Below are 22,377 nucleotides of genomic sequence, written 5' to 3'. Positions count from 1 at the left end.
GTTGATGCCTAGAAATATTTTTGATGGTCAATATAATGGAACTTGAGGGGTGGGGGTAGGGAGTGATACTAGTGATTAGAGGCCATGAAAGCTTCTAAACAACAAACAATGTATAGGACAGCCCCCACAACAAAGAGTGATATGGCCCCAAAAGTCAATAACAATGATGTTGGATTCAGTAGATAATTGGGTTGTGTTTTCTCATCCATTCAGTCAGTCTATAACTTTTGAGTTATGCCTTCAGACTATTTACATTGAGTGATAGTATTGATATGCACATGTGAGATGGTGTTCTGTTCATCACATTTGGTAGTAGCTTATTGCTTTGTTTTCCCTCTTGTACTATTGCTTTACACAAGCTGTGAGCTTTCACTTTTGGGTGATTTTATAGTGATAGGCTTCTATTGTGCTATTCTATGTATAATGCTGTTCTGAATATTTCCTGTAGGGTAGACCTAGTCATGAAAAATCCCTCACTGTTTCCTTTCTGGAAAACTATTTCTCCATTCTTTCTGAAATTTAGTTTTATGAGATACAAGATTTTTGGCAGGCTGTTTTTCTGTTTAAGAGAGCTGAAGAAGGGACCCCAAAGCTTTCTGACTTGTAAAGTCTCCACTGAGAACCCTGCCATCAGGCCTGATAGGTTTTCCTTTGTAAGTTAATTGTTTTCATCTTGCTTCTTATAGAATTTTCTCCTTGATTTTGACTTTGGCCAGGTTGATGACTATGTATCTTGAAGTTGTCCCATTTGCTATGAATCTTCCCAATGTTTAATGACCATCTTATAACTGAATGTCTGAATCTCTAGCAATACAATTGAAGTTTTCTTTCATAATTCCCTCAAATTAATTTTCCATGCTTTTTGCTCTTTCTCCTTCCTCTGGGATACCTACAATCCTTACACCTGTATTAGTAAACTTTGCATAGTCCCATATTTCTCTCAGTGATTATTTAGTCTTGTATATTCTTTTTTTGCATATTTGAATGACTGGGTTAGCTCCAGAGCCTTGTCTTCAATCTCTGAGATTCTTTCTTCTGCTTTGTTTAGCTTGTTCTTGAAGTTTTCTGCTGTATTTTTCAATTCCCACAATGACTCTTTGATTTCTTTTTTTTTTTTTTTTTGACTCTTTGATTTCTTTAAGTTCTACTACATCCCTTCTTATGTTGTCTGGCTCTTCAGTGACTTTTTCATTTTTTCCATTGATTTCCTAGAATATAATGCACCATGACCAAGCAGGCTTTATCCCAGGAATGCAAGAATGGTTCAACATATGTAAATCAATAAATACAATTCACCAAATTAAACAGAAGCAAAAACAAAGATCATATGTTCGTCTAAATAGACACAGAAAAACATTAGACAAAATCCAGCACCCCTTCATGATAAAAAGCTCTAAATAAATGAATCATAAAAGGAATATAATTCAAAATTATAAAATCCATGTATGACAAATTCACAACCAACACTAAACTGAATAAGGAAAAGTTGAAAGTTCTTCTTCTAAGAACGGGAACAAGACACTGCCACTACTTTTATTCAATATAGTACTGGAAGTCTCAGCCAGAGCAATAAGAGAGAGAAATAAAAGGCATCCAAATTGGGAAAGAGAAGGTCAAACTATCACTTTTCACTTATGATATGATCCTATGTCTAGAAAATTTCAAAGACTCCACAAATGACTCCTAGAAATAAATTCAGCAAAGTCTCAGGTTACAAAAGCAATGTAAACAAATCAGTAGCACTTCTAATAACAGTTAAGCTGAGAGTCAAGTCAAAGACTCAATGCTATTTAAATAAGTACATAGAAAATAAAATACATAGTAATATACTTAACCAATGAGGTAAAATACCTCTACAAGGAAAACTACAAAAGATTGACAAAAGAAATCACAGATGACACAAGCAAATGGATAAACATATCATGTTTGTGGATTGATAGAATCAACATTGTTAAAATGTCCATACTGCACATAGTGATTTACAGATTCAATGTAATCCCCATCAAAATATCAACATCATATTTCACAGATCTAGAAAACACATAATTCTATGCTTCATTTGAAACCCAAAAAGCCTGAATCATTAAAGCAATATTTAGCAAAAAGAATAAATCTGGAGGCATCACATTATCAGACCTCATATTATACGCTAAGACTATAATATCCAAAAGAGCATGATATTGGTATAAGAGACATAAACCAATGAAACAAAATAGAGAACCCAGATATAAAACCAAAAATAGAGAACCAGATATACAATCAATAGATCTTTGAAAAAACAGACAACAAAAAAGACACTGGGAAAAGAAAGCCCTATTCAATAAATGGTGATGGGAAAACTGAATAGTCACATGCAGAAAATGAAACAGGACTTCTTTCTCTCATCATATACAAAAATTAAGTCAAGATGGATAAATAATTTTAATGTTAGACATGAAGCCATAAAAATTGTAGAAGAAACTATGGTAAATACTCTTTTAGCATCAGACTAAGCACATAATTTATAACTAAGGCCCTAAGGTAATTACAGCAACAGCAAAAATAAATAAATGTGACATGATTAAATTAAAAAGGTTCTGCACAGCAAAAGAAATAATCAATAGAGTAAACAGATAACCTACAGAACAGGAGAAAATATTCATAACATCCAAAACTACAAAGTGTTCAAACAAATCAACAAGAAAAAGAACCAAACAAACTCATTAAAAAGTGGGCAAAAGACTTAATATAAGTTTTTCAAAAGAAAATAGACAAATGGCCAACAAACATATGGAAAAAGGCTCAACATCTCTAATCATCACGGGAATGCAAATTAAAACCACAATAAATATTACCTTACCCCTTTCAGATCAGCCATTATTAAAAAGTCAAGAAACAATAGATGGTATGGATGCAGAGAAAGGAACACTTATATAGTATTGGTGGGACTACAAATTAGGATTACAAAGAAACTCTATGGAAAATAGTATGGCTATTACTCAAATAAATAAATATAGACTTTATTTATTTATAAATAAAGAAACCCCATACTGGATATCTACCCAAAGGAAAGGAAGTCATTTTATCAAAAGGACACCTGCACTCAGATGTTTATTACAGCACAATTCACAGTTGCAAAAAGGTGGAAACAACCTGTCCATCAACTTATGAGTGGATTAACAAAATGTGGTATACATACACCATGGAGTACTACTCATCCATACAAAGGAATAGATTAATGTATTTTGCAACAATGTGGATGCAACTAGAAACCATTAACCTAAATAAAGTATCTCAGAAATAGAAAAACAAACACCACATATACTATCTACTAATTTGGAACTAATTGATGGGCATAAATGGGTACAGAGAGAAGTAAGGTCACTGAAAATCATGAAGGAGAGAAGGAAGGATGAGGGGACAGGTAAAAACCTGCTTAACAGATATAAAGAACACGATTCTGGTGATAGGCACACTAATAGCATTATAAAAGCTATCCAGGTAACAAAACATTTGAAACCTCTTAATATTTTGAAATTAAAAAAAAGTAAAAATAAGGGCGGCGCCTGTGGCTCAGTCGGTAAGGCGCCGGCCCCATATACCGAGGGTGGCGGGTTCAAACCCGGCCCCGGCCAAACTGCAACCAAAAAATAGCCGGGCGTTGTGGTGGGCGCCTGTAGTCCCAGCTACTCGGGAGGCTGAGGCAAGAGAATCGCTTAAGCCCAGGAGTTGGAGGTTGCTGTGAGCTGTGTGAGGCCACGGCACTCTACCCTGAGGGCCATAAAGTGAGACTCTGTCTCTACAAAAAAAAAAAAAAGTAAAAATAAAAAGTTGAATGATTTTTAGGAAAGTTTGTCAGAGTTTATGAGAGCTGAACTCCCTCACTGGCCTATGAAAAAAGTTTTCTGTTGACTTTAAATCTCTATCATACCCTTCCTTTCTACAGCATACATTTCCTTTTTTCCTTTCTTTATTCTCATTTTCTGGTCATTTATGAATGGTACTATACCATTCATAACTGCCTCCTACCTAACCGTCCCAAGCTCCCTTCCCTCTTTGTCTCATTTCCTCTGTCTTCTGCTCACCTCGGATCAATCACCCCAGCATTCATCCTCATCACAACCTTCATCTTACAGAAAAAAAGAGATAGAGAGAGAGGTACCTCAAAGCAGGGAAACATCATGTTGAGATCAATGTTTTAAAACATAACTTTGAGCTTTATTCCAAGAACAGGTGCAGTATGGGAGAGACCAGAAGAACAAAAAGAATCAGGAGGGAAATAGTGAGTGCCTGGATTAGGGCAGTAATAGCAGTAAAGGCAAAGTGGAAACAGAATTTTAAAAAATATGCTGAAAGTAGTTCAACTCCTCCATCTTAGTATATGTAAAAAATGTAAAATCTCCATCTTTTTTAATGGCGACATAATATTCCATGGTGTACATATTACCACAGTTTGTTGATTCATTCATTGGTTCATAGGTACTTAGGTTGCTTCCATGACTTGGCAATTATGAAGGAGAGAGGTCATGAGGTAGGATCTCACTTAACGTGCACATTGTGAGGGTGTATAACACACCCCCTGGTTGAGGGGCTCTTCTACAATGGAAGTAAGAACAATGTAACCTAAAAATTGTACCCTCATATTAATTTGAAAAAATAAAACATAAATAAATAAAATAAAAAGTAAAATCAAATGTTCAAAGTAGACTGGATAGGATATGATGCCAGATTGTAGGACAGTGATAAAGAGGAGGGAATAAAATATAACTTGAAGTTTTGTAACTATGCTGATGGGTAGATGTGATTCATTAACAGACATAAGAAACTAAGGCAAGGAACTGGGTATGAGGGAATTGATGTGTTCAGGTTTGGATACTACCTTCAGGGGTGACGTCCAATATACCAATGGACAATATTCTAAAATGGCAGGAAGACTTCTAGATTTAAAGAGGATAGAAATTAACAAAATTGTCCAACCGTTTCCCTCTTTACTTACTGCCTTCATTCTACCAAAAATAAAAAGAAAAGGTGTTGAAAATCTACTGCATGCCAAGTCACGGAGTAAACAGAGTATCTGCTTTTTAGGACATGTGCAAGCACTGGTAGGAGATGACATCATAACAGTGGCCTAAAGTGTCAAATGAGGGGTTACCAGGGGAGGCTTCATGGAATAGGTGGCATTTGTCAGGAATCAGGAGTTTTTACTCAGGTTCATTCACCAACCTAACCACTGAAGGGCAGACTATATGCTTGTCTTTTCTTTTCACAATTGCTATGTTCCTGGTGGTTCCTGGCCAGCATAAGGCAGATTCTTTCAAAAAACACAGCCACAGATTTGACTTTTCTGTGATCATTTATATTCCTCCTATGGAAGCAATGCTGTAACTCCTTTGGGGAAGAACTTTTGTTAATCTTCTACCTTTTATATCTTGGTAAGAAGATATTTATGACCAACCTTTAGAATGCCAGGATCTTTAGTACTGAGCTCTCTCTGGAATTGTCCATCTACCTTCCTGGAGAACATACGTCCACAGAAAGACTTGGGTAAGAATGTTCACAGAAGCTTTACACATCATTGTCAAAAACTAGAAACCACCCACATGTCCATCAACTGCTGATAGATAAATAAATAAATTGTGGTATATCCAGACAATGAAATATTCCTCAGTGACATAAAGGAACAACTTATACACTATGGATAAATGTCAAAAGTACTATGCTGACTAAAAAGAGCAGACATGAATGACTGCAGATTATAGGATTCCACTTATGTATGAAATTCTAGAAAAGATGAAACTATAGTTCCAGAAAGAGCAGTAGCAGCCAGGATGAGTGCAGGAGGGTGAAGTTGGAAATGGACTGCAAAGGGGCACAGGAGAATCTTAGGTGTGGTGGAAATATTATGTATTATGATTATGGTAGTGATATGTTACTATATATATTTTTCAAAATTCATAAAAACCCTCAGGACAGAATCAGCCTGCTAACTCAGACAACTGATTGTACATAACCTTAACCCCCCACACCCTGGGATAGCAACCTGAAGGTGACAAAACTTTATCTTGGAATTACTGACAGGGTGAAATAGCTGAAAAGAATTACACTTTTTAGGATTCTGATTATTCCATACCTGGAATACGGCTTCTTGGTTCTGCTGTTTCTTAGAGGGGGAAGGGGAGGGGGTGATTTGTTCTCAACATTTGAAACTGTAGTTTCACTATAGCTATCCAACTCCCTGTGGTCCTACCATGTTCTCACTATTCCATTATCCCTATAGCCATGACCCACTGTTGATGATGCCCAGGTCCTTGAAACACACCATTAGGAATAAAAGAGTCCCGAACTTAAAATAAATCTTTACTGCAGCACAACGACGTCCCCGGAAAAGTCCTGAGTTAAGACATGTGCAGAAGACCTTTTCCCCTGTCATCAAAGGCCATCACTACTCACTTTCTCCTTCATCCCATTGAAGCCTTCAAACAAAATACAAGTCTGAAATTTCTGCATAACTCTGCTTTTAAGTTCTATTTTCAGGATTTCAGATTTACACGAGAAACCTCATGAAAACTGTTCTCTGCATACTTGATGTTGCACAAAGTAAACTCATGTTCAGGGAGAATCTGTGACATGCCAAACACTGTCTGCGGTTATTTGATGTGCATTATCTAATCTAGTCCTCATAACAATTCTATTATATATACCATGCCTTTCTTTACAGATAAGTTCTCTAAGACTCAGAGAATAAGTAACTTGGTCATGTCACTTAACATTCAGCAACTATAGAGCTTGGACCTCTCTCTAACACTATTTAAAAAAAATAAACTCTGGAAACTGCACATAAACTATGGTTTAGAGCTTAATTTAATATTCACAAAGTCCTAAGTTTAGGTCCCTTCTTAGTGATTTAGCTGTGCGGACCTTGGGCAGGTGAGTTTCCTTCCAGGTTACCTTTCTTAACTGTAAAATGAAGAAAATGGACCATACTTCACTGTACCTTGAAAGGACTAAATAAGATAACTCACACAGTGAGCACAATAAGTATTCGCTACTGGTTTGATCTCAAATGCCAACCAGACACAAGTGGAATAAATATAACATATATCAGGTCTGTCTGGAAAGTATCCCAGCCACATAATGTGAAAAATAGAGACATATATGTCTGTGTACTTTCCAGACAGCTCTGTATGCACAGATAATACTCTCAACTGCTCAGAGACCGAATTTCCACATCATGGGTTCCATTCTGCCTTTTGGTTAGTCCTGCTCTTCTTTAGTAAATGTAGTAAAACTTTTACATGAGAAAAAACTTTCTACATGAGAAAAAAAACATATATGAAGCTTCTGCTTTCAATGAGTCTATGAGGACCACTTCTGCAGTCTCACCTTCTGCTTCCCAAACTCTCTCTAATAACTCTACCTTGCTCACCTTATTCCTAGGCAGCCTCTCCTTCACTCACCTGTTCTGGGTGCCTGCTCCCAGTAATCTCCGCTACGGTGTTGAAGGAATCAGTATCAGGATAGTTCACTGCCCCCATCTTCAGGTTAATGACAATTGTGGTTCCATGAGAAGCCATTCTTGCCATCATTTCTGCATCTTCCACTGTAATACAGGCTGTTGGGATCCTGGTCACACCATCCTGGTATTTCTGATTACCTGTGTGAGGACTTGAGAAAAGAAGCCAATAGGTTACTTTGAAAGTGGAATGGACCAAATGTATTTTTTAAAAGCTTCTGTATCTTGAAATTTGACTTTCCCTGACCTTTGTTTCACATATGGGAAGTAGACAGGTTGGGCATTGTTGGTTTACTTGCTTTTGATGTGAGCATAATTTTTATTTTTCATAAAAAATACATAGAAACTTCAAGTTAATAAGCATCTTATTAAAAATATATGTACATTTTTGATAATATGGATGATCCTTTCAAAGTGGCAAATTGCCCCAGACTCTGAAGGACATCAACAGTAACTTTGTGACCAAGAGGTGAGCGCATCTGTACCAGGAGAGGAGTTCTGAAGTCCCTGAAGGCTGAAGACAAGAAGATTCACGTGTCTGGAGGAAAACTGGCCCAGACACGCTTAGTTCTGTAGTCACTGACTAGCACTGGGCTCACTCTCTTCCCACCCAAACACAAAGATCCAAATATCTAACCCCACATTGGTGGTACAACACTATGTAGGACAACTGGAGAAAAGTGCTGAATAAACCCAGGCCCCTGATTTTACTGCCACAAGGAAAAGAAAACTACTGTGATTTCAGTACTAAACAAGAAATATTTTCCCAAGTGGTCAAATTTTTACTGATAATTTCCACATTCTTCTTATTTTACTAGAAATACTTATATTTGAGGTTTTTATTAATCTACTATTGATTCAACCTCTGTATCTACTAATGAAGTTTATCAAAGTCATTTTCTAAAATTGCTCTTTCAAACCATTTACCCCTGAGATACAGCAGCAAAGCCTCCCAGATCACAATTCACTCAAGACCAGTCATAGTTTCCAAGTGCAGAACACCACCTATCAGCCTATTCCTATCCTTTGTTAAGGTATAAGCAAAAAGCCTCCCTTTTAAAATTATTTTTTCTTTATAAATTTCCATATTTGGTTTAGGTTATCACATATTTCCAGACCAGTCTTCCTCCTCCTTATAGCCATAAGATATTTTGCTCCTACAGATGACAGCTTGGTGCTCTCTCCAACAGAACTGAATCCAATTTCTACGTGCACCAACGTGATGCTCCATTGTTACCTATAACAGTATTCTTAGGGTGACTGCATTGTTGTGACCATATTTCAAGTGACTATTTCTGTACAGAAATCACATAGCAGAATGGTTAAAAACAGAGGCTGTAGAGCAAGACTGCTTGGGTTCAAATCTGGGCTGTGCCACTGATTGCTAATTGAACTTGGACAAGTTATCTACATCTTTGCTTCTGGAGCTTCAACTACAAATGGAGATGATAATAATAATAAATATTTTAAAGAGTTATTTTGCAGATTTAATTAATAGTACAAGTAAATCACTTATTCTGGAACATAGTAATCACTCAATAAATGCTAAATATTTATTTTATTGACTTGTCTACTAAATTACCCTGGCAGAGTTTGTCTAATCTTAAGCCATTAGCACCATCTCAGTAAATCCTCTATGGACATCTCCCCCGCCCCCTTAAACCTATGCTATCTTCTTATGGAAATTTCTTAAAGGTTGACCACAAATTTTATTGTTCATCAAAAGAGAGAAAAATGACTTATAAACCCAGACTTGGACTATGTGATCTGAATCCCTGCTCTAAAAGACACATAATACACTCCAACTTCTGGTTCAGGCTGAGTCCCATAACCTAGGTCAAATCCTGGCTCCAGCATTTTCTACCTGCATGACACCCAGCAACTTAGATGAGCTTTCTGTTTCTCAGTTTCCTTGTCTCTAAAGTAGAGAATAATATTAGCAATGACCTCACATTATTGCTATGAAAAATAAAAAAGCATACATGCATATGAACAATTAAAGACAGTGTTTGGCACAGAGTGATTACTTAGTAAACATTAGTTGTTGCTTTTATTTCTTCAGTGGTAATTTTTCCCACTGAGTTGGTAGAGTGATTAATGAACAGAAATTACCTTGCATGTTGGAAGACAATCTAAATATTTATTATTCATAATATCTTACGTGATGTCTGGAATTCAACAAACTCTCCTTGTTCTCAGACTCCATTGCTCATGAGAAGGTCAATATACTTCTTCTTCACAGTTTCTTTTAAATGATGTTTCTAGACAAATTTGCTAATATGTTACAGGTAAGAGTTCTTAAAGTAGGGACAGTGAACCAGGGATACCATCATGGCTTACCTGGGAGAAAGAGCACTAAAAAACATCTTAGTATGGTTCTGAATTTAAGACATAAAAGTCTTTGAATTTGTTTCTGCAATTAAGCCTATCTTCCAGTGGTGGAACATTCATCATTGTTTAATAAAAAGCAGCAAAATGAAAACCTGACAGTTTTATTTAGAATCTTACACTTTCACTGGAGTGAAATTGTCCTAGAGGGACCTATCAGTACAAATCTCACCTTCTTGCCCCCATTTACAAGCCCCATCTGCAACTTAATAATAGCAAGAGGTAAACTATAAAGGAAGCCATAAAAAATAAAAATAAGAACACTAAAAGATTAATACCAGTCATTCACAAACTCCTCCAAGAAGTAGAAGAGGAGGGAACATTTCTCAACTCATTCTATAAGGCAACTGCTGCTGACATCAAAATCAGACAAAGACATCACAAGGCAGGAAAACTACAGACAAATATCTCTTAAAAATAGAAATACAAAAAAATTCTCATAAAAATACTAGCAAACTGAATCCAGCCATGTGTAAAAAGGATTATACACCATGACCAAATGGAACTTATTGCAGGAATACAAAGTTGCTTTAACATCCAAAAATCAATGAATATAATATACCATTATATAATATTATAAAAGACAAAACTACATGATCATCTCAGTAGATGCTGCAAAAGCATTTGACAAAATCTAATATGCCTTCATACAAAATCACTCACCAAACTAATGAAAGAGAACTTCCTCAATCTGATAAAAAAGTATCTACCAAAAAACCTCACAACTATAATAACACCATATGTAATAGTGAAAGATGGAACTCTTTCCCCACTCCTATTCAACATTGTATTGGAAATTCTAGCCAGGGAAACTGAATAAGAAAAAGAAAAGAAATTCAAATTAAAAAGGAAGAAATAACAGCATCTCTATCAGTTATAACTGATATAACTATATATTGAAATGATATAACTATATATTGAAAACTCTAAGGAATTTGCAAAAAAAGAAAGGAAGGGAGGACAGGAGAAGAGAGAAGAGGAGAGAGGAAGGGAGGGGAGAGGAGGAGGAGGGAAGAGAAAAGAACCATTAGGACTAATCAGCAAGTTCAGCAAGGTTACAAAGCTTACAGTCTACCAAGATCAATTGCATAGTAGCAATGGACAATACAACACAATAGCAGTGCAGTAGCAAAAATATGAAAATTAAGCAAGTAAATAATTCTATGTACATTACTAATAAAATGATAAAAATACTATAAATAAATTTAACAAAATAAGTGTGAGATTTGCACACTGGAAACTACAAAATACTATAGACATAAATTAAATATTCAAATAAACAGAAAGGTATCTGATGTTTATGAATTGGAAGACTCTGTATTACTAACATGGCTTTACTCCCCAGATGTATCTACAGAATTAACACAATTCCTATCAAAAGTCCAGCTGTTTTGTTTTTTTTTTAAAGAAATTGACAAGCTGCTTCCAAAGTTAATAGGGAAAAGTAAAAGACTCATAATAATTAACACAAGTATAAAAAAGTAGAACAAAGTTGGAGAACTCACACTTCCAAATTTCAAAACTGCTATAAATCTGTAATAACCAAGACAACACGATACTGGTATAAGGATAGCTATATCAATAGAATAGAATTAAGAACCCAGAAATAAACCCTTAGAGGAATGGCCAATTCATTTTCAACAAGGGTACCCCTAAATCACATCGTATGCAAAACTTAATTCAAAATGAATCATAGACCTAAATTTAACAACTGAAACTTTAAAATTTCATGATCTTGTATCATTTCTTAGCTACAATACCAAAAGCACAAGCAGTTTAAAAAAAACAGATAAATTGAACTATTGGATTGGTAAGACCTTTGTGCTTCAACAGACATCAACAAAAAGTGAAAAGACAACTCACAGAATGAGAGAAAATTTTTGCAAATCATATGAGTTACTTGTAACTAAAATATATAAAGAGTTCTTAACAATATAATGTCAAAAATCTAATTAAAAATGGGCAGTTTGAATGGACATCTCTCTAAAGATATACAAATGGGTTATAAGCACATGAAAAGAAGCCGAACATCATCAGCTTAAGGGCAATGCAAGGCAAAGCCACTGTGAGATGCTACTTCACATCCCCTAGGATGGCCATGATTAAAGAGAGAGAAAAAAACAAGTATTGGGGAGGATGTGAGGAAATTAAATCCGTACACATTGCTCGTGGGGTACAATGGAGCAGGCTACTTTGGAAAACAATTTGACAGTTCCTTAATAAGTTAAAGTTAAACACATAAACATTTATCATACGACCCTGCAGTTCTATTCCTTGGCACATACACAAAAGAAATGAAAATATATATCCATATGAAGACAACTTGCACATAAATGTTCATAGCAGCATTACTGCTAATAGGAAAAAAGTGAAAAAAACCCAACTGATAAACCAGTAAACAAAATGTGGTACACCCTTATAAAGGATCTTATTCGACAACAAAAAATGACATTTTGGTACATGCTGCAACATGAATGAACCTTGAAAACATTATCTTAAGTGAAAGAAGCTAGTCATGAAAGAGCACATATTATAAAATTACATTTAGGTGAAATCTCAAGAACAAGTAATCTATAGAGAGAGAAAATAATTTTAGCTTGTGTAGGGCTGGTTGGGGAGAGAGGATAGGGCATGAATGTTAAAGGATAAGACATTTCTTTTCAGGATGATGAAATGTTTTAAAATTAGATAGTGATGATGGTTGCATAACTCTGTGAATATACCAAAAACTATAGAATTGTGCAAGTTAAAGTGATAAATTTTATTGAATGTGAATTATATTCAAAATAAAACAGCTATTGTAAAAATCAAAATAAAAATCCTCAGTTTCCAGATTTTTCTATAAGGAGAGAATCATACTATCATTCTCACTCAAAAGTTATACTTCCATGGATACGGTTTATGAGATTATAAAAACAAAGCCTGCTGCTGTTTGTGCTTGCAAGATAGTATACCAAAATATAAAATGAACATGTAAAAACATCAGTCATAACTTAGTTTTTCAAATTTCATTAAATTTCTTTTTTTGTCATATAAAAAGTGACATAATTTGAAGCCAGCTGAATATTTTCCTTTTATCTACATGAAATAAGTACAATGTTTAAACAAATAAGTTTGAAATTCCTCACCTGATTACTGAACATCAATCAAACTCCCTGAAAGCTAGACACTTCTGACTAGCCCCTTGTAAAAGATATCAGGTACTTTATGCTTCTGAGTGTTTCAAAATTTGCAAAGCTCAAATCAATCCTTGAAAGTGGGCGTCAGTGTATATGTTAGATATAGGAGGACAATTATGTATCTCTACGAGAAAAACGTAGGTTTATACAGGAGCATATAATACATTGACTAAAATCAGAATTGTTCATGACACTAAAACGCCTTAGAATGTTTCCTAAACAAAGGTCTGGAGGTGGGAATGGCTCTGAAGAGTGTGAGCTTTTGAAACTACAGTCTTCTGTTTCCATAGTTTTTTTCTAAACTTCTTTATTAGTAATATTAAAGGTACACTTACTCTGTTCATTAGAAAACCTTGTTTGATGTAAAAAATCAGCTTGAAAATAACTCTTTTGGAAAATTAACAATTGACATTACTAAATTTTTTAGAGCTAGCACTCTAAGAGTAAAGTCATCTCGGCCTTTTATACTGTCATTAACAACAATGAACGTAAATTCATCTCAGACTTTTAAACTGTCATTAACAGCACAAAAGCAAAAAGTTTCATTTACATGATAATTTCACAAAGGGGAAACACTAAAGTAGTCTCAACTCCCACAGGTAAAAAAAGAAAAGAACTTGCTCACGAGAAAGGAAATAGGGTTAAATTTCCTCCCCAACTTGAAATGGCAGGAAAGAAAAAGTCAAATTCTTGAATTCTATTCCATATTAATGGCAGACTCCACATGAACAAAACTCAACCAACATGTTTCTTATGTTCACCTGCAGATCTCAGTAAGGAGACTAATAAAAACATAGTGTCAGAGAGATGGGCAGTTTCTTCCAAAATAGAGGAATACAGCAGACTCCACAAGAACGTGAGAAAGAGGGAAGATGAGGACGATACTGAGAGAAATAAAACTGCAAAAATTTTAACATCTGCAGCATACAGGAAAGATTTTTGGCTTTTTTCTCTAAACACAAAAATGTCAAGAAGAGTCAAAGATAGAAGAAGGTTAACTGTAAATAAATATAAAAGAAAATTCAAAATAGCTAAAATTTTATACAATATTTTGTCAGCTAGAAAATCTTCCACAAACATTAGTTTTATTATTTTATAACCCAAAGCAAACATCACAAAATATATTAGTTTCTGGATTTTCTTTGTGATTTCATGCTGTGTATGAGGTCTGACAATTAAGTTCATGAACTGGCCACGGCGCACTTATGTTGGCAGTACTGTACAGACGGTAGGTTTCCAGATGCTGGGACAGCAGTGTCTCACAACTGCGTTCCTGTCAACATGTGGTGGTGTCTTGCTGAGTGACGTTCATTATTGTTGCTGCGTATTTTTGTGTGCCATTGAGAGAATGACAGAGCTTGAATTAGAGCAACAAACAAACAAAAATAAATTTCTTGTTAAACTTGGCAACAGTGTGCAATCAGAGACTTGGAAATTAGTCCAAGTTTATGGGGATAATGCCATGAAGAAAACGGCAGTGTACAAATGAAAAACATTTTTTTTTTATCTTTTATTTATTTTATTTTATTTTTTTTAACAATCATTTCCATTTTCTTTAATGAAAGGATTCACGTCTCATTTGAAAAAGCATCCTAGTATGGGAGGTATTAGTTTCTGAGGGGAGAGAGCGCAACACTGACGAAGAGCAATCAGGGTGGCCTGCAAGGAGCCGAACTAATGAAAACACAACAAAACTCCATCAAATTATGCATCAATACACTGCTGGTGGGAACGCAAATTAATACATTCCTTTTGGAAAGATGTTTGGAGAACATTTAGAGATCTAAAATTAGATCTGCCATTCAGTCCTATAATTTCTCTACTAGGTATATACCCAGAAGACCAAAAATCACATCATAACAAAGATATTTGTAATAGAATGTTTATTGCAGCCCAATTCATAATTGCTAAGTCATGGAAAAAGCCCAAGTGCCCATCGATCCACGAATGGATTAATAAATTGTGGTATATGTACACCATGGAATATTATGCAGCCTTAAAGAAAGATGGAGACTTTACCTCTTTCATGTTTACATGGATGGAGCTGGAACATATTCTTCTTAGTAAAGTACTCAAAAATGGAAGAAAAAGTATCCAATGTACTGAGCCCTACTATGAAACTAATTTATGGCTTTCACATGAAAGCTATAACCCAGTTATAACCTAAGAATAGGGGGAAGAGGGAGAGGGAGGAGAGGGAGGGGGGAGGATGGATGGAGGGAGGGTAATAGGTGAGATTACACCTGTGGTGAATCTTACAAGGCTACATGTGAAACTTAGTAATGTAGAATATAAATGTCTTAACACAATAACTAAGAAAATGCCAGGAAGGCTATGTTAACAAGTGTGATGAAAATGTGTCAAACGGTAAATAAAACCAGTGTATGGTGCCCCATGATTGCATTAATGTACACAGCTATGATTTAATAATAAAAAAAAAGCAAAATAAACATGAAAGCACGTAAAAAAAAAAAAAAAACAAGAATTATGCATCAAAATCTCCGGCTGACTGTGAGAAGCTCCGCAGACCAAGTAAACATCAATAAAGAAACGGTTAGGAAAATTTTAACTGAAAATCTTGGTGGAGAAAGGTGTGTACAAAAACAGTCCTGAAGTAGCTCACCAATGAACAAAAGCAAAGGAGAATCAAAGTTTGCCAAGTCCTGCTGGAGAGGCAAGATGATGTTTATTATTATTATTATTGGTGATGAATCATAGGTGTACCAGTATGATCCTGAAACAGTGTCAAAAACAACAAATTCTCAGCCAATTCTCCACAACAAAAAAGCTCCATCAGTCTGAATGTAAGCTCCATATAAGTCAGCCAATTCTCCAAAAAAGCTCCATCAGTCTAAATCGAAAGTGAAAAAAATGTTGCTAACCATTTTTGATATCAGAGGAATTATTCATTATGAATTTGTATCAACTGGACAGTTAAGGAAGGGGAAGAGGGGGGGAGGTTAGGGTGGAGGGAGGGTACTGGGTGGGGCCACACCTACGGTGCATCTTAGAATGGGTACAGGCAAAACTTAAAAAGGCAGAATACAAATGCCTACATACGATAACTAAGAAAATGCCATGAAGGCTACGTTGAACAGTTTGTGAGACTATTTCAGATTGTATATGAAACCAGCACATTGTACACCTTGATGGCACTAATGTACACAGCTATGATTTAACAATAAAAAAATAATAAAAAAGGAGGTGGAGCATGATGGCAGCCGAGTAACAGCTTCCTTGCATCTGGGCACCGTGAGTCTGGGGAGATAGGACTCCAGGCATCTCTGGCTGGTGGGATCTGCCTATCATCACCCCTGCGAGGATACAGGGAGTCAGCAAAAGACTTCTGGACCCCAAGAGGAGGACTAAAATAGTGGAAAACCGGCAAGTGGTCGCGAGTGTTCAATCCGTCTAAACCCGCCCGCAACTGTATGTTCAGTAGCAGCGAGACTGCAAACCAGAAAGGCCTTACTTGTGAACTGTTTTGGTGTCTTTGGACTTGGCACTCAGTTGAACTGCCTTGGGGAGAGCCTGAGTGGGAGTGTGGAGAACTTTGGCCTTTGTCTAGGGCCCCAGTCTGAGCCGCTGAGCCAGACGGAGCTAATAGTGTTTGGCTCTGGGTCACAGGGAGCCATTATGAGTGATCTGCCCCGGCAAGCTCCGCCCTCAGGGTCGCAGAGCTAGAATTGGGTGGGAGCTGGTAACCCAGCGACCAAGTAGCCTAAAAGCGGGGTCTGAGCCGCCTTGCAGCCCTAACCCTCGGGGGCAGAGGGAGACCAGTTTTGGCACACTGGGTAAGTGGATGGCCACTTCAGCAGTGATTCCAGCAACAAGCACTTTCCTGAGAAAGCTTCTGCTCAGTAAGTGAACAAGTTCAAAGTGCCTTTTAAGTGGGCTGAAGAGAGATTTAGGGTGTCTACCTGCTGGGGATTGAGAAACTAGCAGCCTCCAGTCGTATCAGAATTGTGATTAACATCTCATACCCCAGAAGACCACGTGGTGCCCAGACAATATTCAATAACATATACATACTGCTTTGTTTTTGGTTGTGTTTTTTTTTTTTTTTTTTTTGGTTTGGTTGGGATTTTTATTTATTTTGATGTTGTTGATGTTGTATTTTTTTTAAGTTCAACATTTTCCATACAGATCCTTTTTCTTTCTCAATTTTTCTAGTTTAATTATAATTTCCCATGGCTGCCTATTTCAATAATTAGAACTTCATTTTTGCTAGTGTTTCTACTGCTATTATTTGGTTTTCCACCCAATTTTATCCCGTAAAATTTTCTGTTTGCTTGTTTTGGTTTGATTTACAGCATTTTTGTCTTTCCTCTCTACTTGGTGGAGGTGGGGTACTGTGTCTGATCAGGTTAGCAAAGAGCTGCTGACCTCAAGTGAACCACCCAACTGGGCACCCCCAGAAGGTGGGTTTTTTTTTTAAGGTTGTATCAAAGTACCCTACTGTACACCTATATTGCTCTGTCTCCCTCTTTCTGTGCCTCTCTTCTTTTTGTCAAAATTCCTTTTATGCACCCCCTCTCCTTTCTCTATTTTTCTTTGTTTTTCTTATCACTCGGTCCTCCGTTCTTTCATACCTTTTTTGCTCTTCAACCTTCTCACCCTTTTGGTCCTGTAACCCTTAGTCCATAGGCACGAGAACTTAAAGAGCAAGAGGAAGTGAAAAGAAAATTAGGGCAAGGAAACAGATAAAAGAAATCACTCATGAGGAAGAATCAGCAGAAAACTCCAGGCAACATGAAGAACCAGTCCAGAACAAACATGCCAAGGGACCATGAGGTAGCTACTGTAGAGGATTCCACCTATAAAGAAATGTTAGATATGACAGAAAGGGAATTTAGAATACACATGTTGAAAACAATGAAGGAAATGATGGAAACAATGAGGGAAACTGCTAATAAAGTGGAAAATAAGCAAAAGGAAATCCAAAAACAGAATCAAATAAGAGATGAACGATATGAAGAATATAAAAAGGATATAGCAGGGCTGAAGGAAATGAAACAGTCAATCAGGGAACTTAAACATGCAATGGAAAGTATCAGCAACAGGTTAGACCATGTAGAAGAAAGAATTTCAGAGGTAGAAGACAAAGTTTTTGAGATAACTCAGATAGTAAAAGAGGCAGAAAAGAAGAGAGAGAAAGCAGAACGTTCACTGTCAGAATTATGGGACTTTATGAAGCGTTCCAACATACGAGTTGTAGGAATTCCAGAAGGGGAAGAAGAATGCCCCAGAGGAATGGAAGCCATACTAGAGAATATTATAAAAGAAAATTTCCCAAATATCACCAAAGATTCTGACACACTGCGTTCAGAGGGCTATCAGACCCCAGGTCACCTCAACTCTAACCGAGCTTCTCCAAGACACATTGTGATGAACCTGTCCAAAGTCAAGACAAAAGAAAAGATTCTGCAAGCTGCCAGGAGTAAGTGCCAGTTGACCTACAGGGGCAAATCCATCAGAGTGACCGCAGACTTCTCTAATGAAAATTTCCAAGCAAGAAGAAAATGGCCATCTACCTTTAATCTACTTAAACAGAACAATTTCCAACCCAGAATTCTGTACCCTGCTAAGCTAAGCTTCAAAATTGACGGAGAAATCAAATCATTTACGGATATACAAACATTGAGGAAATTCGCCACAACAAGACCAGCTCTACAGGAAATACTTCAACCTGTTCTGCACTCTGACCACCACAGTGGATAAGCAGCAAAGTAAAAACTCAGAAATTAAAGGACACAACCTAACCTCCACACTGATGCAAAAGATAAAACTAAGAAATGGACTCTCACAAAATAAGACGAATAGAATACTACCACACTTATCAATTATCTCAATAAATGTTAATGGCTTGAATTCCCCACTGAACAGACATAGATTGGTTGACTGGATTAAAAAACACAAGCCATCCATTTGCTGTCTGCAAGAAACACACCTGGCTTCAAAAGACAAATTAAAGCTCCGAGTCAAGGGTTGGAAGACAATTTTTCAGACAAATGGAATTCAGAAGAAAAGAGGAGTTGCAATCTTATTTTCAGATACATGTGGATTTAAAGCAACTAAAGTCAAAAAAGACAAAGATGGTCACTTTATATTGGTCAAGGGAAAAATACAACAAGAAGACATTTCAATTCTAAATATTTATGCACCCAATTTAAAGGCTCCCAGATTCTTGAAACAGACCTTACTCAGTCTGAGCAATATGATATCTGATAATACCATAATAACAGGGGACCTTAACACTCCTCTTACAGAGCTAGACAGATCCTCTAAACAGAAATTAAACAAAGATATAAGAGATTCAAATGAGACCCTAGAACAACTGTGCTTGATAGACGCATATAGAACATTCCATCCCAAAGATAAAGAATATACATTCTTCTCATCACCCCATGGAACATTCTCCAAAATTGATCATATCCTGGGACACAAAACAAATATCAACAGAATCAAAAGAATTGAAATTTTACCTTGTATCTTCTGAGACCATAAGGCAATAAAGGTGGAACTCAACTCTAACAAAAATGCTCGACCCCACCCAAAGGCATGGAAATTAAACAATCTTCTGTGGAATAACAGATGGGTGCAGGAAGAAATAAAACAGGAAATCATTAACTTCCTTGAGCATAACAACAATGAAGACACAAGCTACCAAAACCTGTGGGATACTGCAAAAGCAGTTTTGAGAGGAAAATTCATCGCTTTAGATGCCTACATTCGAAAAACAGAGAGAGCGAATCAACAATCTCACAAGAGATCTTATGGAATTGGAAAAAGAAGAACAATCTAAGCCTAAACTCAGTAGAAGAAAAGAAATATCCAAAATCAAATCAGAGATTAATGAAATTGAAAACAAAAGAATCATTCAAAAAATTCATGAAACAAAGAGTTGGTTTTTTGAAAAAATAAATAAAATAGATAAACCATTGGCCAGACTAATGAGGAATAGAAAAGTAAAATCTCTAGTAACCTCAATCAGAAATGATAAAGGGGAAATAACAACTGATCCCACAGAGATACAAGAGATCATCTCTGAATACTACCAGAATCTCTATGCCCAGAAATTTGACAATGTGAAAGAAATGGATCAATATTTGGAATCACACCCTCTCCCTAGACTCAGCCAGGAAGAAATAGAGCTCCTGAACAGACCAATTTCAAGCACTGAGATCAAAGAAACAATAAAAAATCTTCCAACCAAAAAATGCCCTGGTCCAGATGGCTTCACTCCAGAATTCTATCAAACCTTCAAGGAAGAGCTTATTCTTCTACTGCAGAAATTATTCCAAAAAATTAAGGAAGAAGGAATCTTCCCCAACACATTCTATGAGGCAAACATCACCCTGATACCAAAACCAGGAAAAGACCCAAACAAAAAGGAGAATTTCAGACCAATCTCACTCATGAATATAGCCGCAAAAATTCTCAACAAAATCCTAGCCAATAGATCACAGCTTATCATCAAAAAAGTCATTCGTCGGATCAAGTAGGCTTCATCCCAGGGATGCAAGGCTGGTTTAACATACGCAAGACCATAAACATTATCCACCATATTAACAGAGGCAAAAATAAAGATCACATGATCCTCTCAATAGATGCAGAAAAAGCATTTGATAAAATCCAGCATCCTTTTCTAATTGGAACACTGAAGAGTATAGGCATAGGTGGCACATTTCTAAAACTGATTGAAGATATCTATGACAAACCCACAGCCAATATTTTACTGAATGGAGTCAAACTGAAAGCTTTTCCTCTTAGAACTGGAACCAGACAAGATTGTCCTCTGTCACCTTTACTATTCAACGTAGTGCTGGAAGTTCTAGCCAATACAATTAGGCAAGACAAGGAAATCAAGGGAATCCAAATGGGAGCCGAGGAGGTCAAACTCTCCCTCTTTGCTGACGACATGATCTTATACTTAGAGAACCCCAAAGACTCAACCACAAGACTCCTAGAAGTCATCAAAAAATACAGTAATGTTTCAGGATATAAAATCAATGTCCACAAGTCAGTAGCCTTTGTGTACACCAATGACAGTCAAGATGAGAAGCTAATTAAGGACACAACTCCCTTCACCATAGTTTCAAAGAAAATGAAATACCTAGGAATATACCTAACGAAGGAGGTGAAGGACCTCCATAAAGAAAACTATGAAATCCTCAGAAAGGAAATAGCAGAGGATATTAACAAATGGAAGAACATACCATGCTCATGGATGGGAAGAATAAACATTGTTAAAATGTCTATACTTCCCAAAGCAATCTACCTATTCAATGCCATTCCTATCAAAATACAAACATAGTACTTTAAAGATTTGGAAAAAATGATTCTGCGTTTTATATGGAACCAGAAAAAAACCCGTATAGCTAAGGCAGTTCTCTGTAACAAAAATAAAGCTGGGGGCATCAGCATACCAGATTTTAGTCTGTACTACAAAGCCATAGTGCTCAAGACAGCATGGTACTGGCACAAAAACAGAGACGTAGACACTTGGAATCGAATTGAAAACCAAGAAATGAAACTAACATCTGACAACCACCTAATCTTTGATAAACCAAATAACAACATACTGTGGAGGAAAGACTCCCTATTCAATAAATGGTGTTGGGAGAACTGGATGTCTACATGTAAAAGACTGAAACTAGACCCACACCTTTCCCCACTCACAAAAATTGATTCAAGATGGATAAAGGACTTAAACTTAAGGCATGAAACAATAAAAATCCTCCAAGAAAGCATAGGAAGAACACCGGAAGATATTGGCCTGGGGAAAGACTTCATGAAGAAGACTGCCATGGCAATTGCAACAACAACAAAAATAAACAAATGGGACTTCATTAAACTGAAAAGCTTCTGTACAGCTAAGGAGACAATAACCAAAGCAAAGAGACAACCTACACAATGGGAAAGGATATTTGCGTATTTTCAATCAGACAAAAGCTTGATAACTAGGATCTATAGAGAACTCAAATTAATCCACATGAAAAAAGCCAACAATCCCATATATCAATGGGCAAGAGAGATGAATAGAACTATCTCTAAAGATGACAGATGAATGGCTAACAAACACATGAAAAAATGTTCATCATCTCTATATATTAGAGAAATGCAAATCAAAACATCCCTGAGATATCATCTAACCCCAGTGAGAATGGCCCACATCACAAAATCTCAAAACTGCAGTTGCTGGCGTGGATGTGGAGAGAAGGGAACACTTTTACACTGCTGGTGGGACTGCAAACTAGTACAACCTTTCTGGAAGGAAGTATGGAGAAACCTCAAAGCACTCAAGCTAGACCTCCC

At 36.5% G+C, this 22,377-nt stretch overlaps 1 protein-coding gene across 1 annotated transcript in view; it reads right to left on the bottom strand.

Annotated features, from left to right (window-relative positions):
* The window catches only part of CPQ (carboxypeptidase Q), a 509,108-nt gene that overhangs the window by 274,199 nt on the left and 212,532 nt on the right, over positions 1–22,377 (bottom strand). Inside the window, exon 4 of the mRNA XM_053559321.1 lies at positions 7,437–7,644. Within this exon, the coding sequence (XP_053415296.1) occupies positions 7,437–7,644 (208 nt within the window). The remainder of the gene's footprint in view (positions 1–7,436; positions 7,645–22,377) is intronic.

Source organism: Nycticebus coucang, chromosome 13 (assembly GCF_027406575.1).
Source record: "Nycticebus coucang isolate mNycCou1 chromosome 13, mNycCou1.pri, whole genome shotgun sequence".
Lineage (NCBI taxonomy): Eukaryota > Metazoa > Chordata > Mammalia > Primates > Lorisidae > Nycticebus > Nycticebus coucang.
Note: the sequence above shows the minus strand (reverse complement) of the source record. Positions and strands in the feature narration are given on the sequence as shown.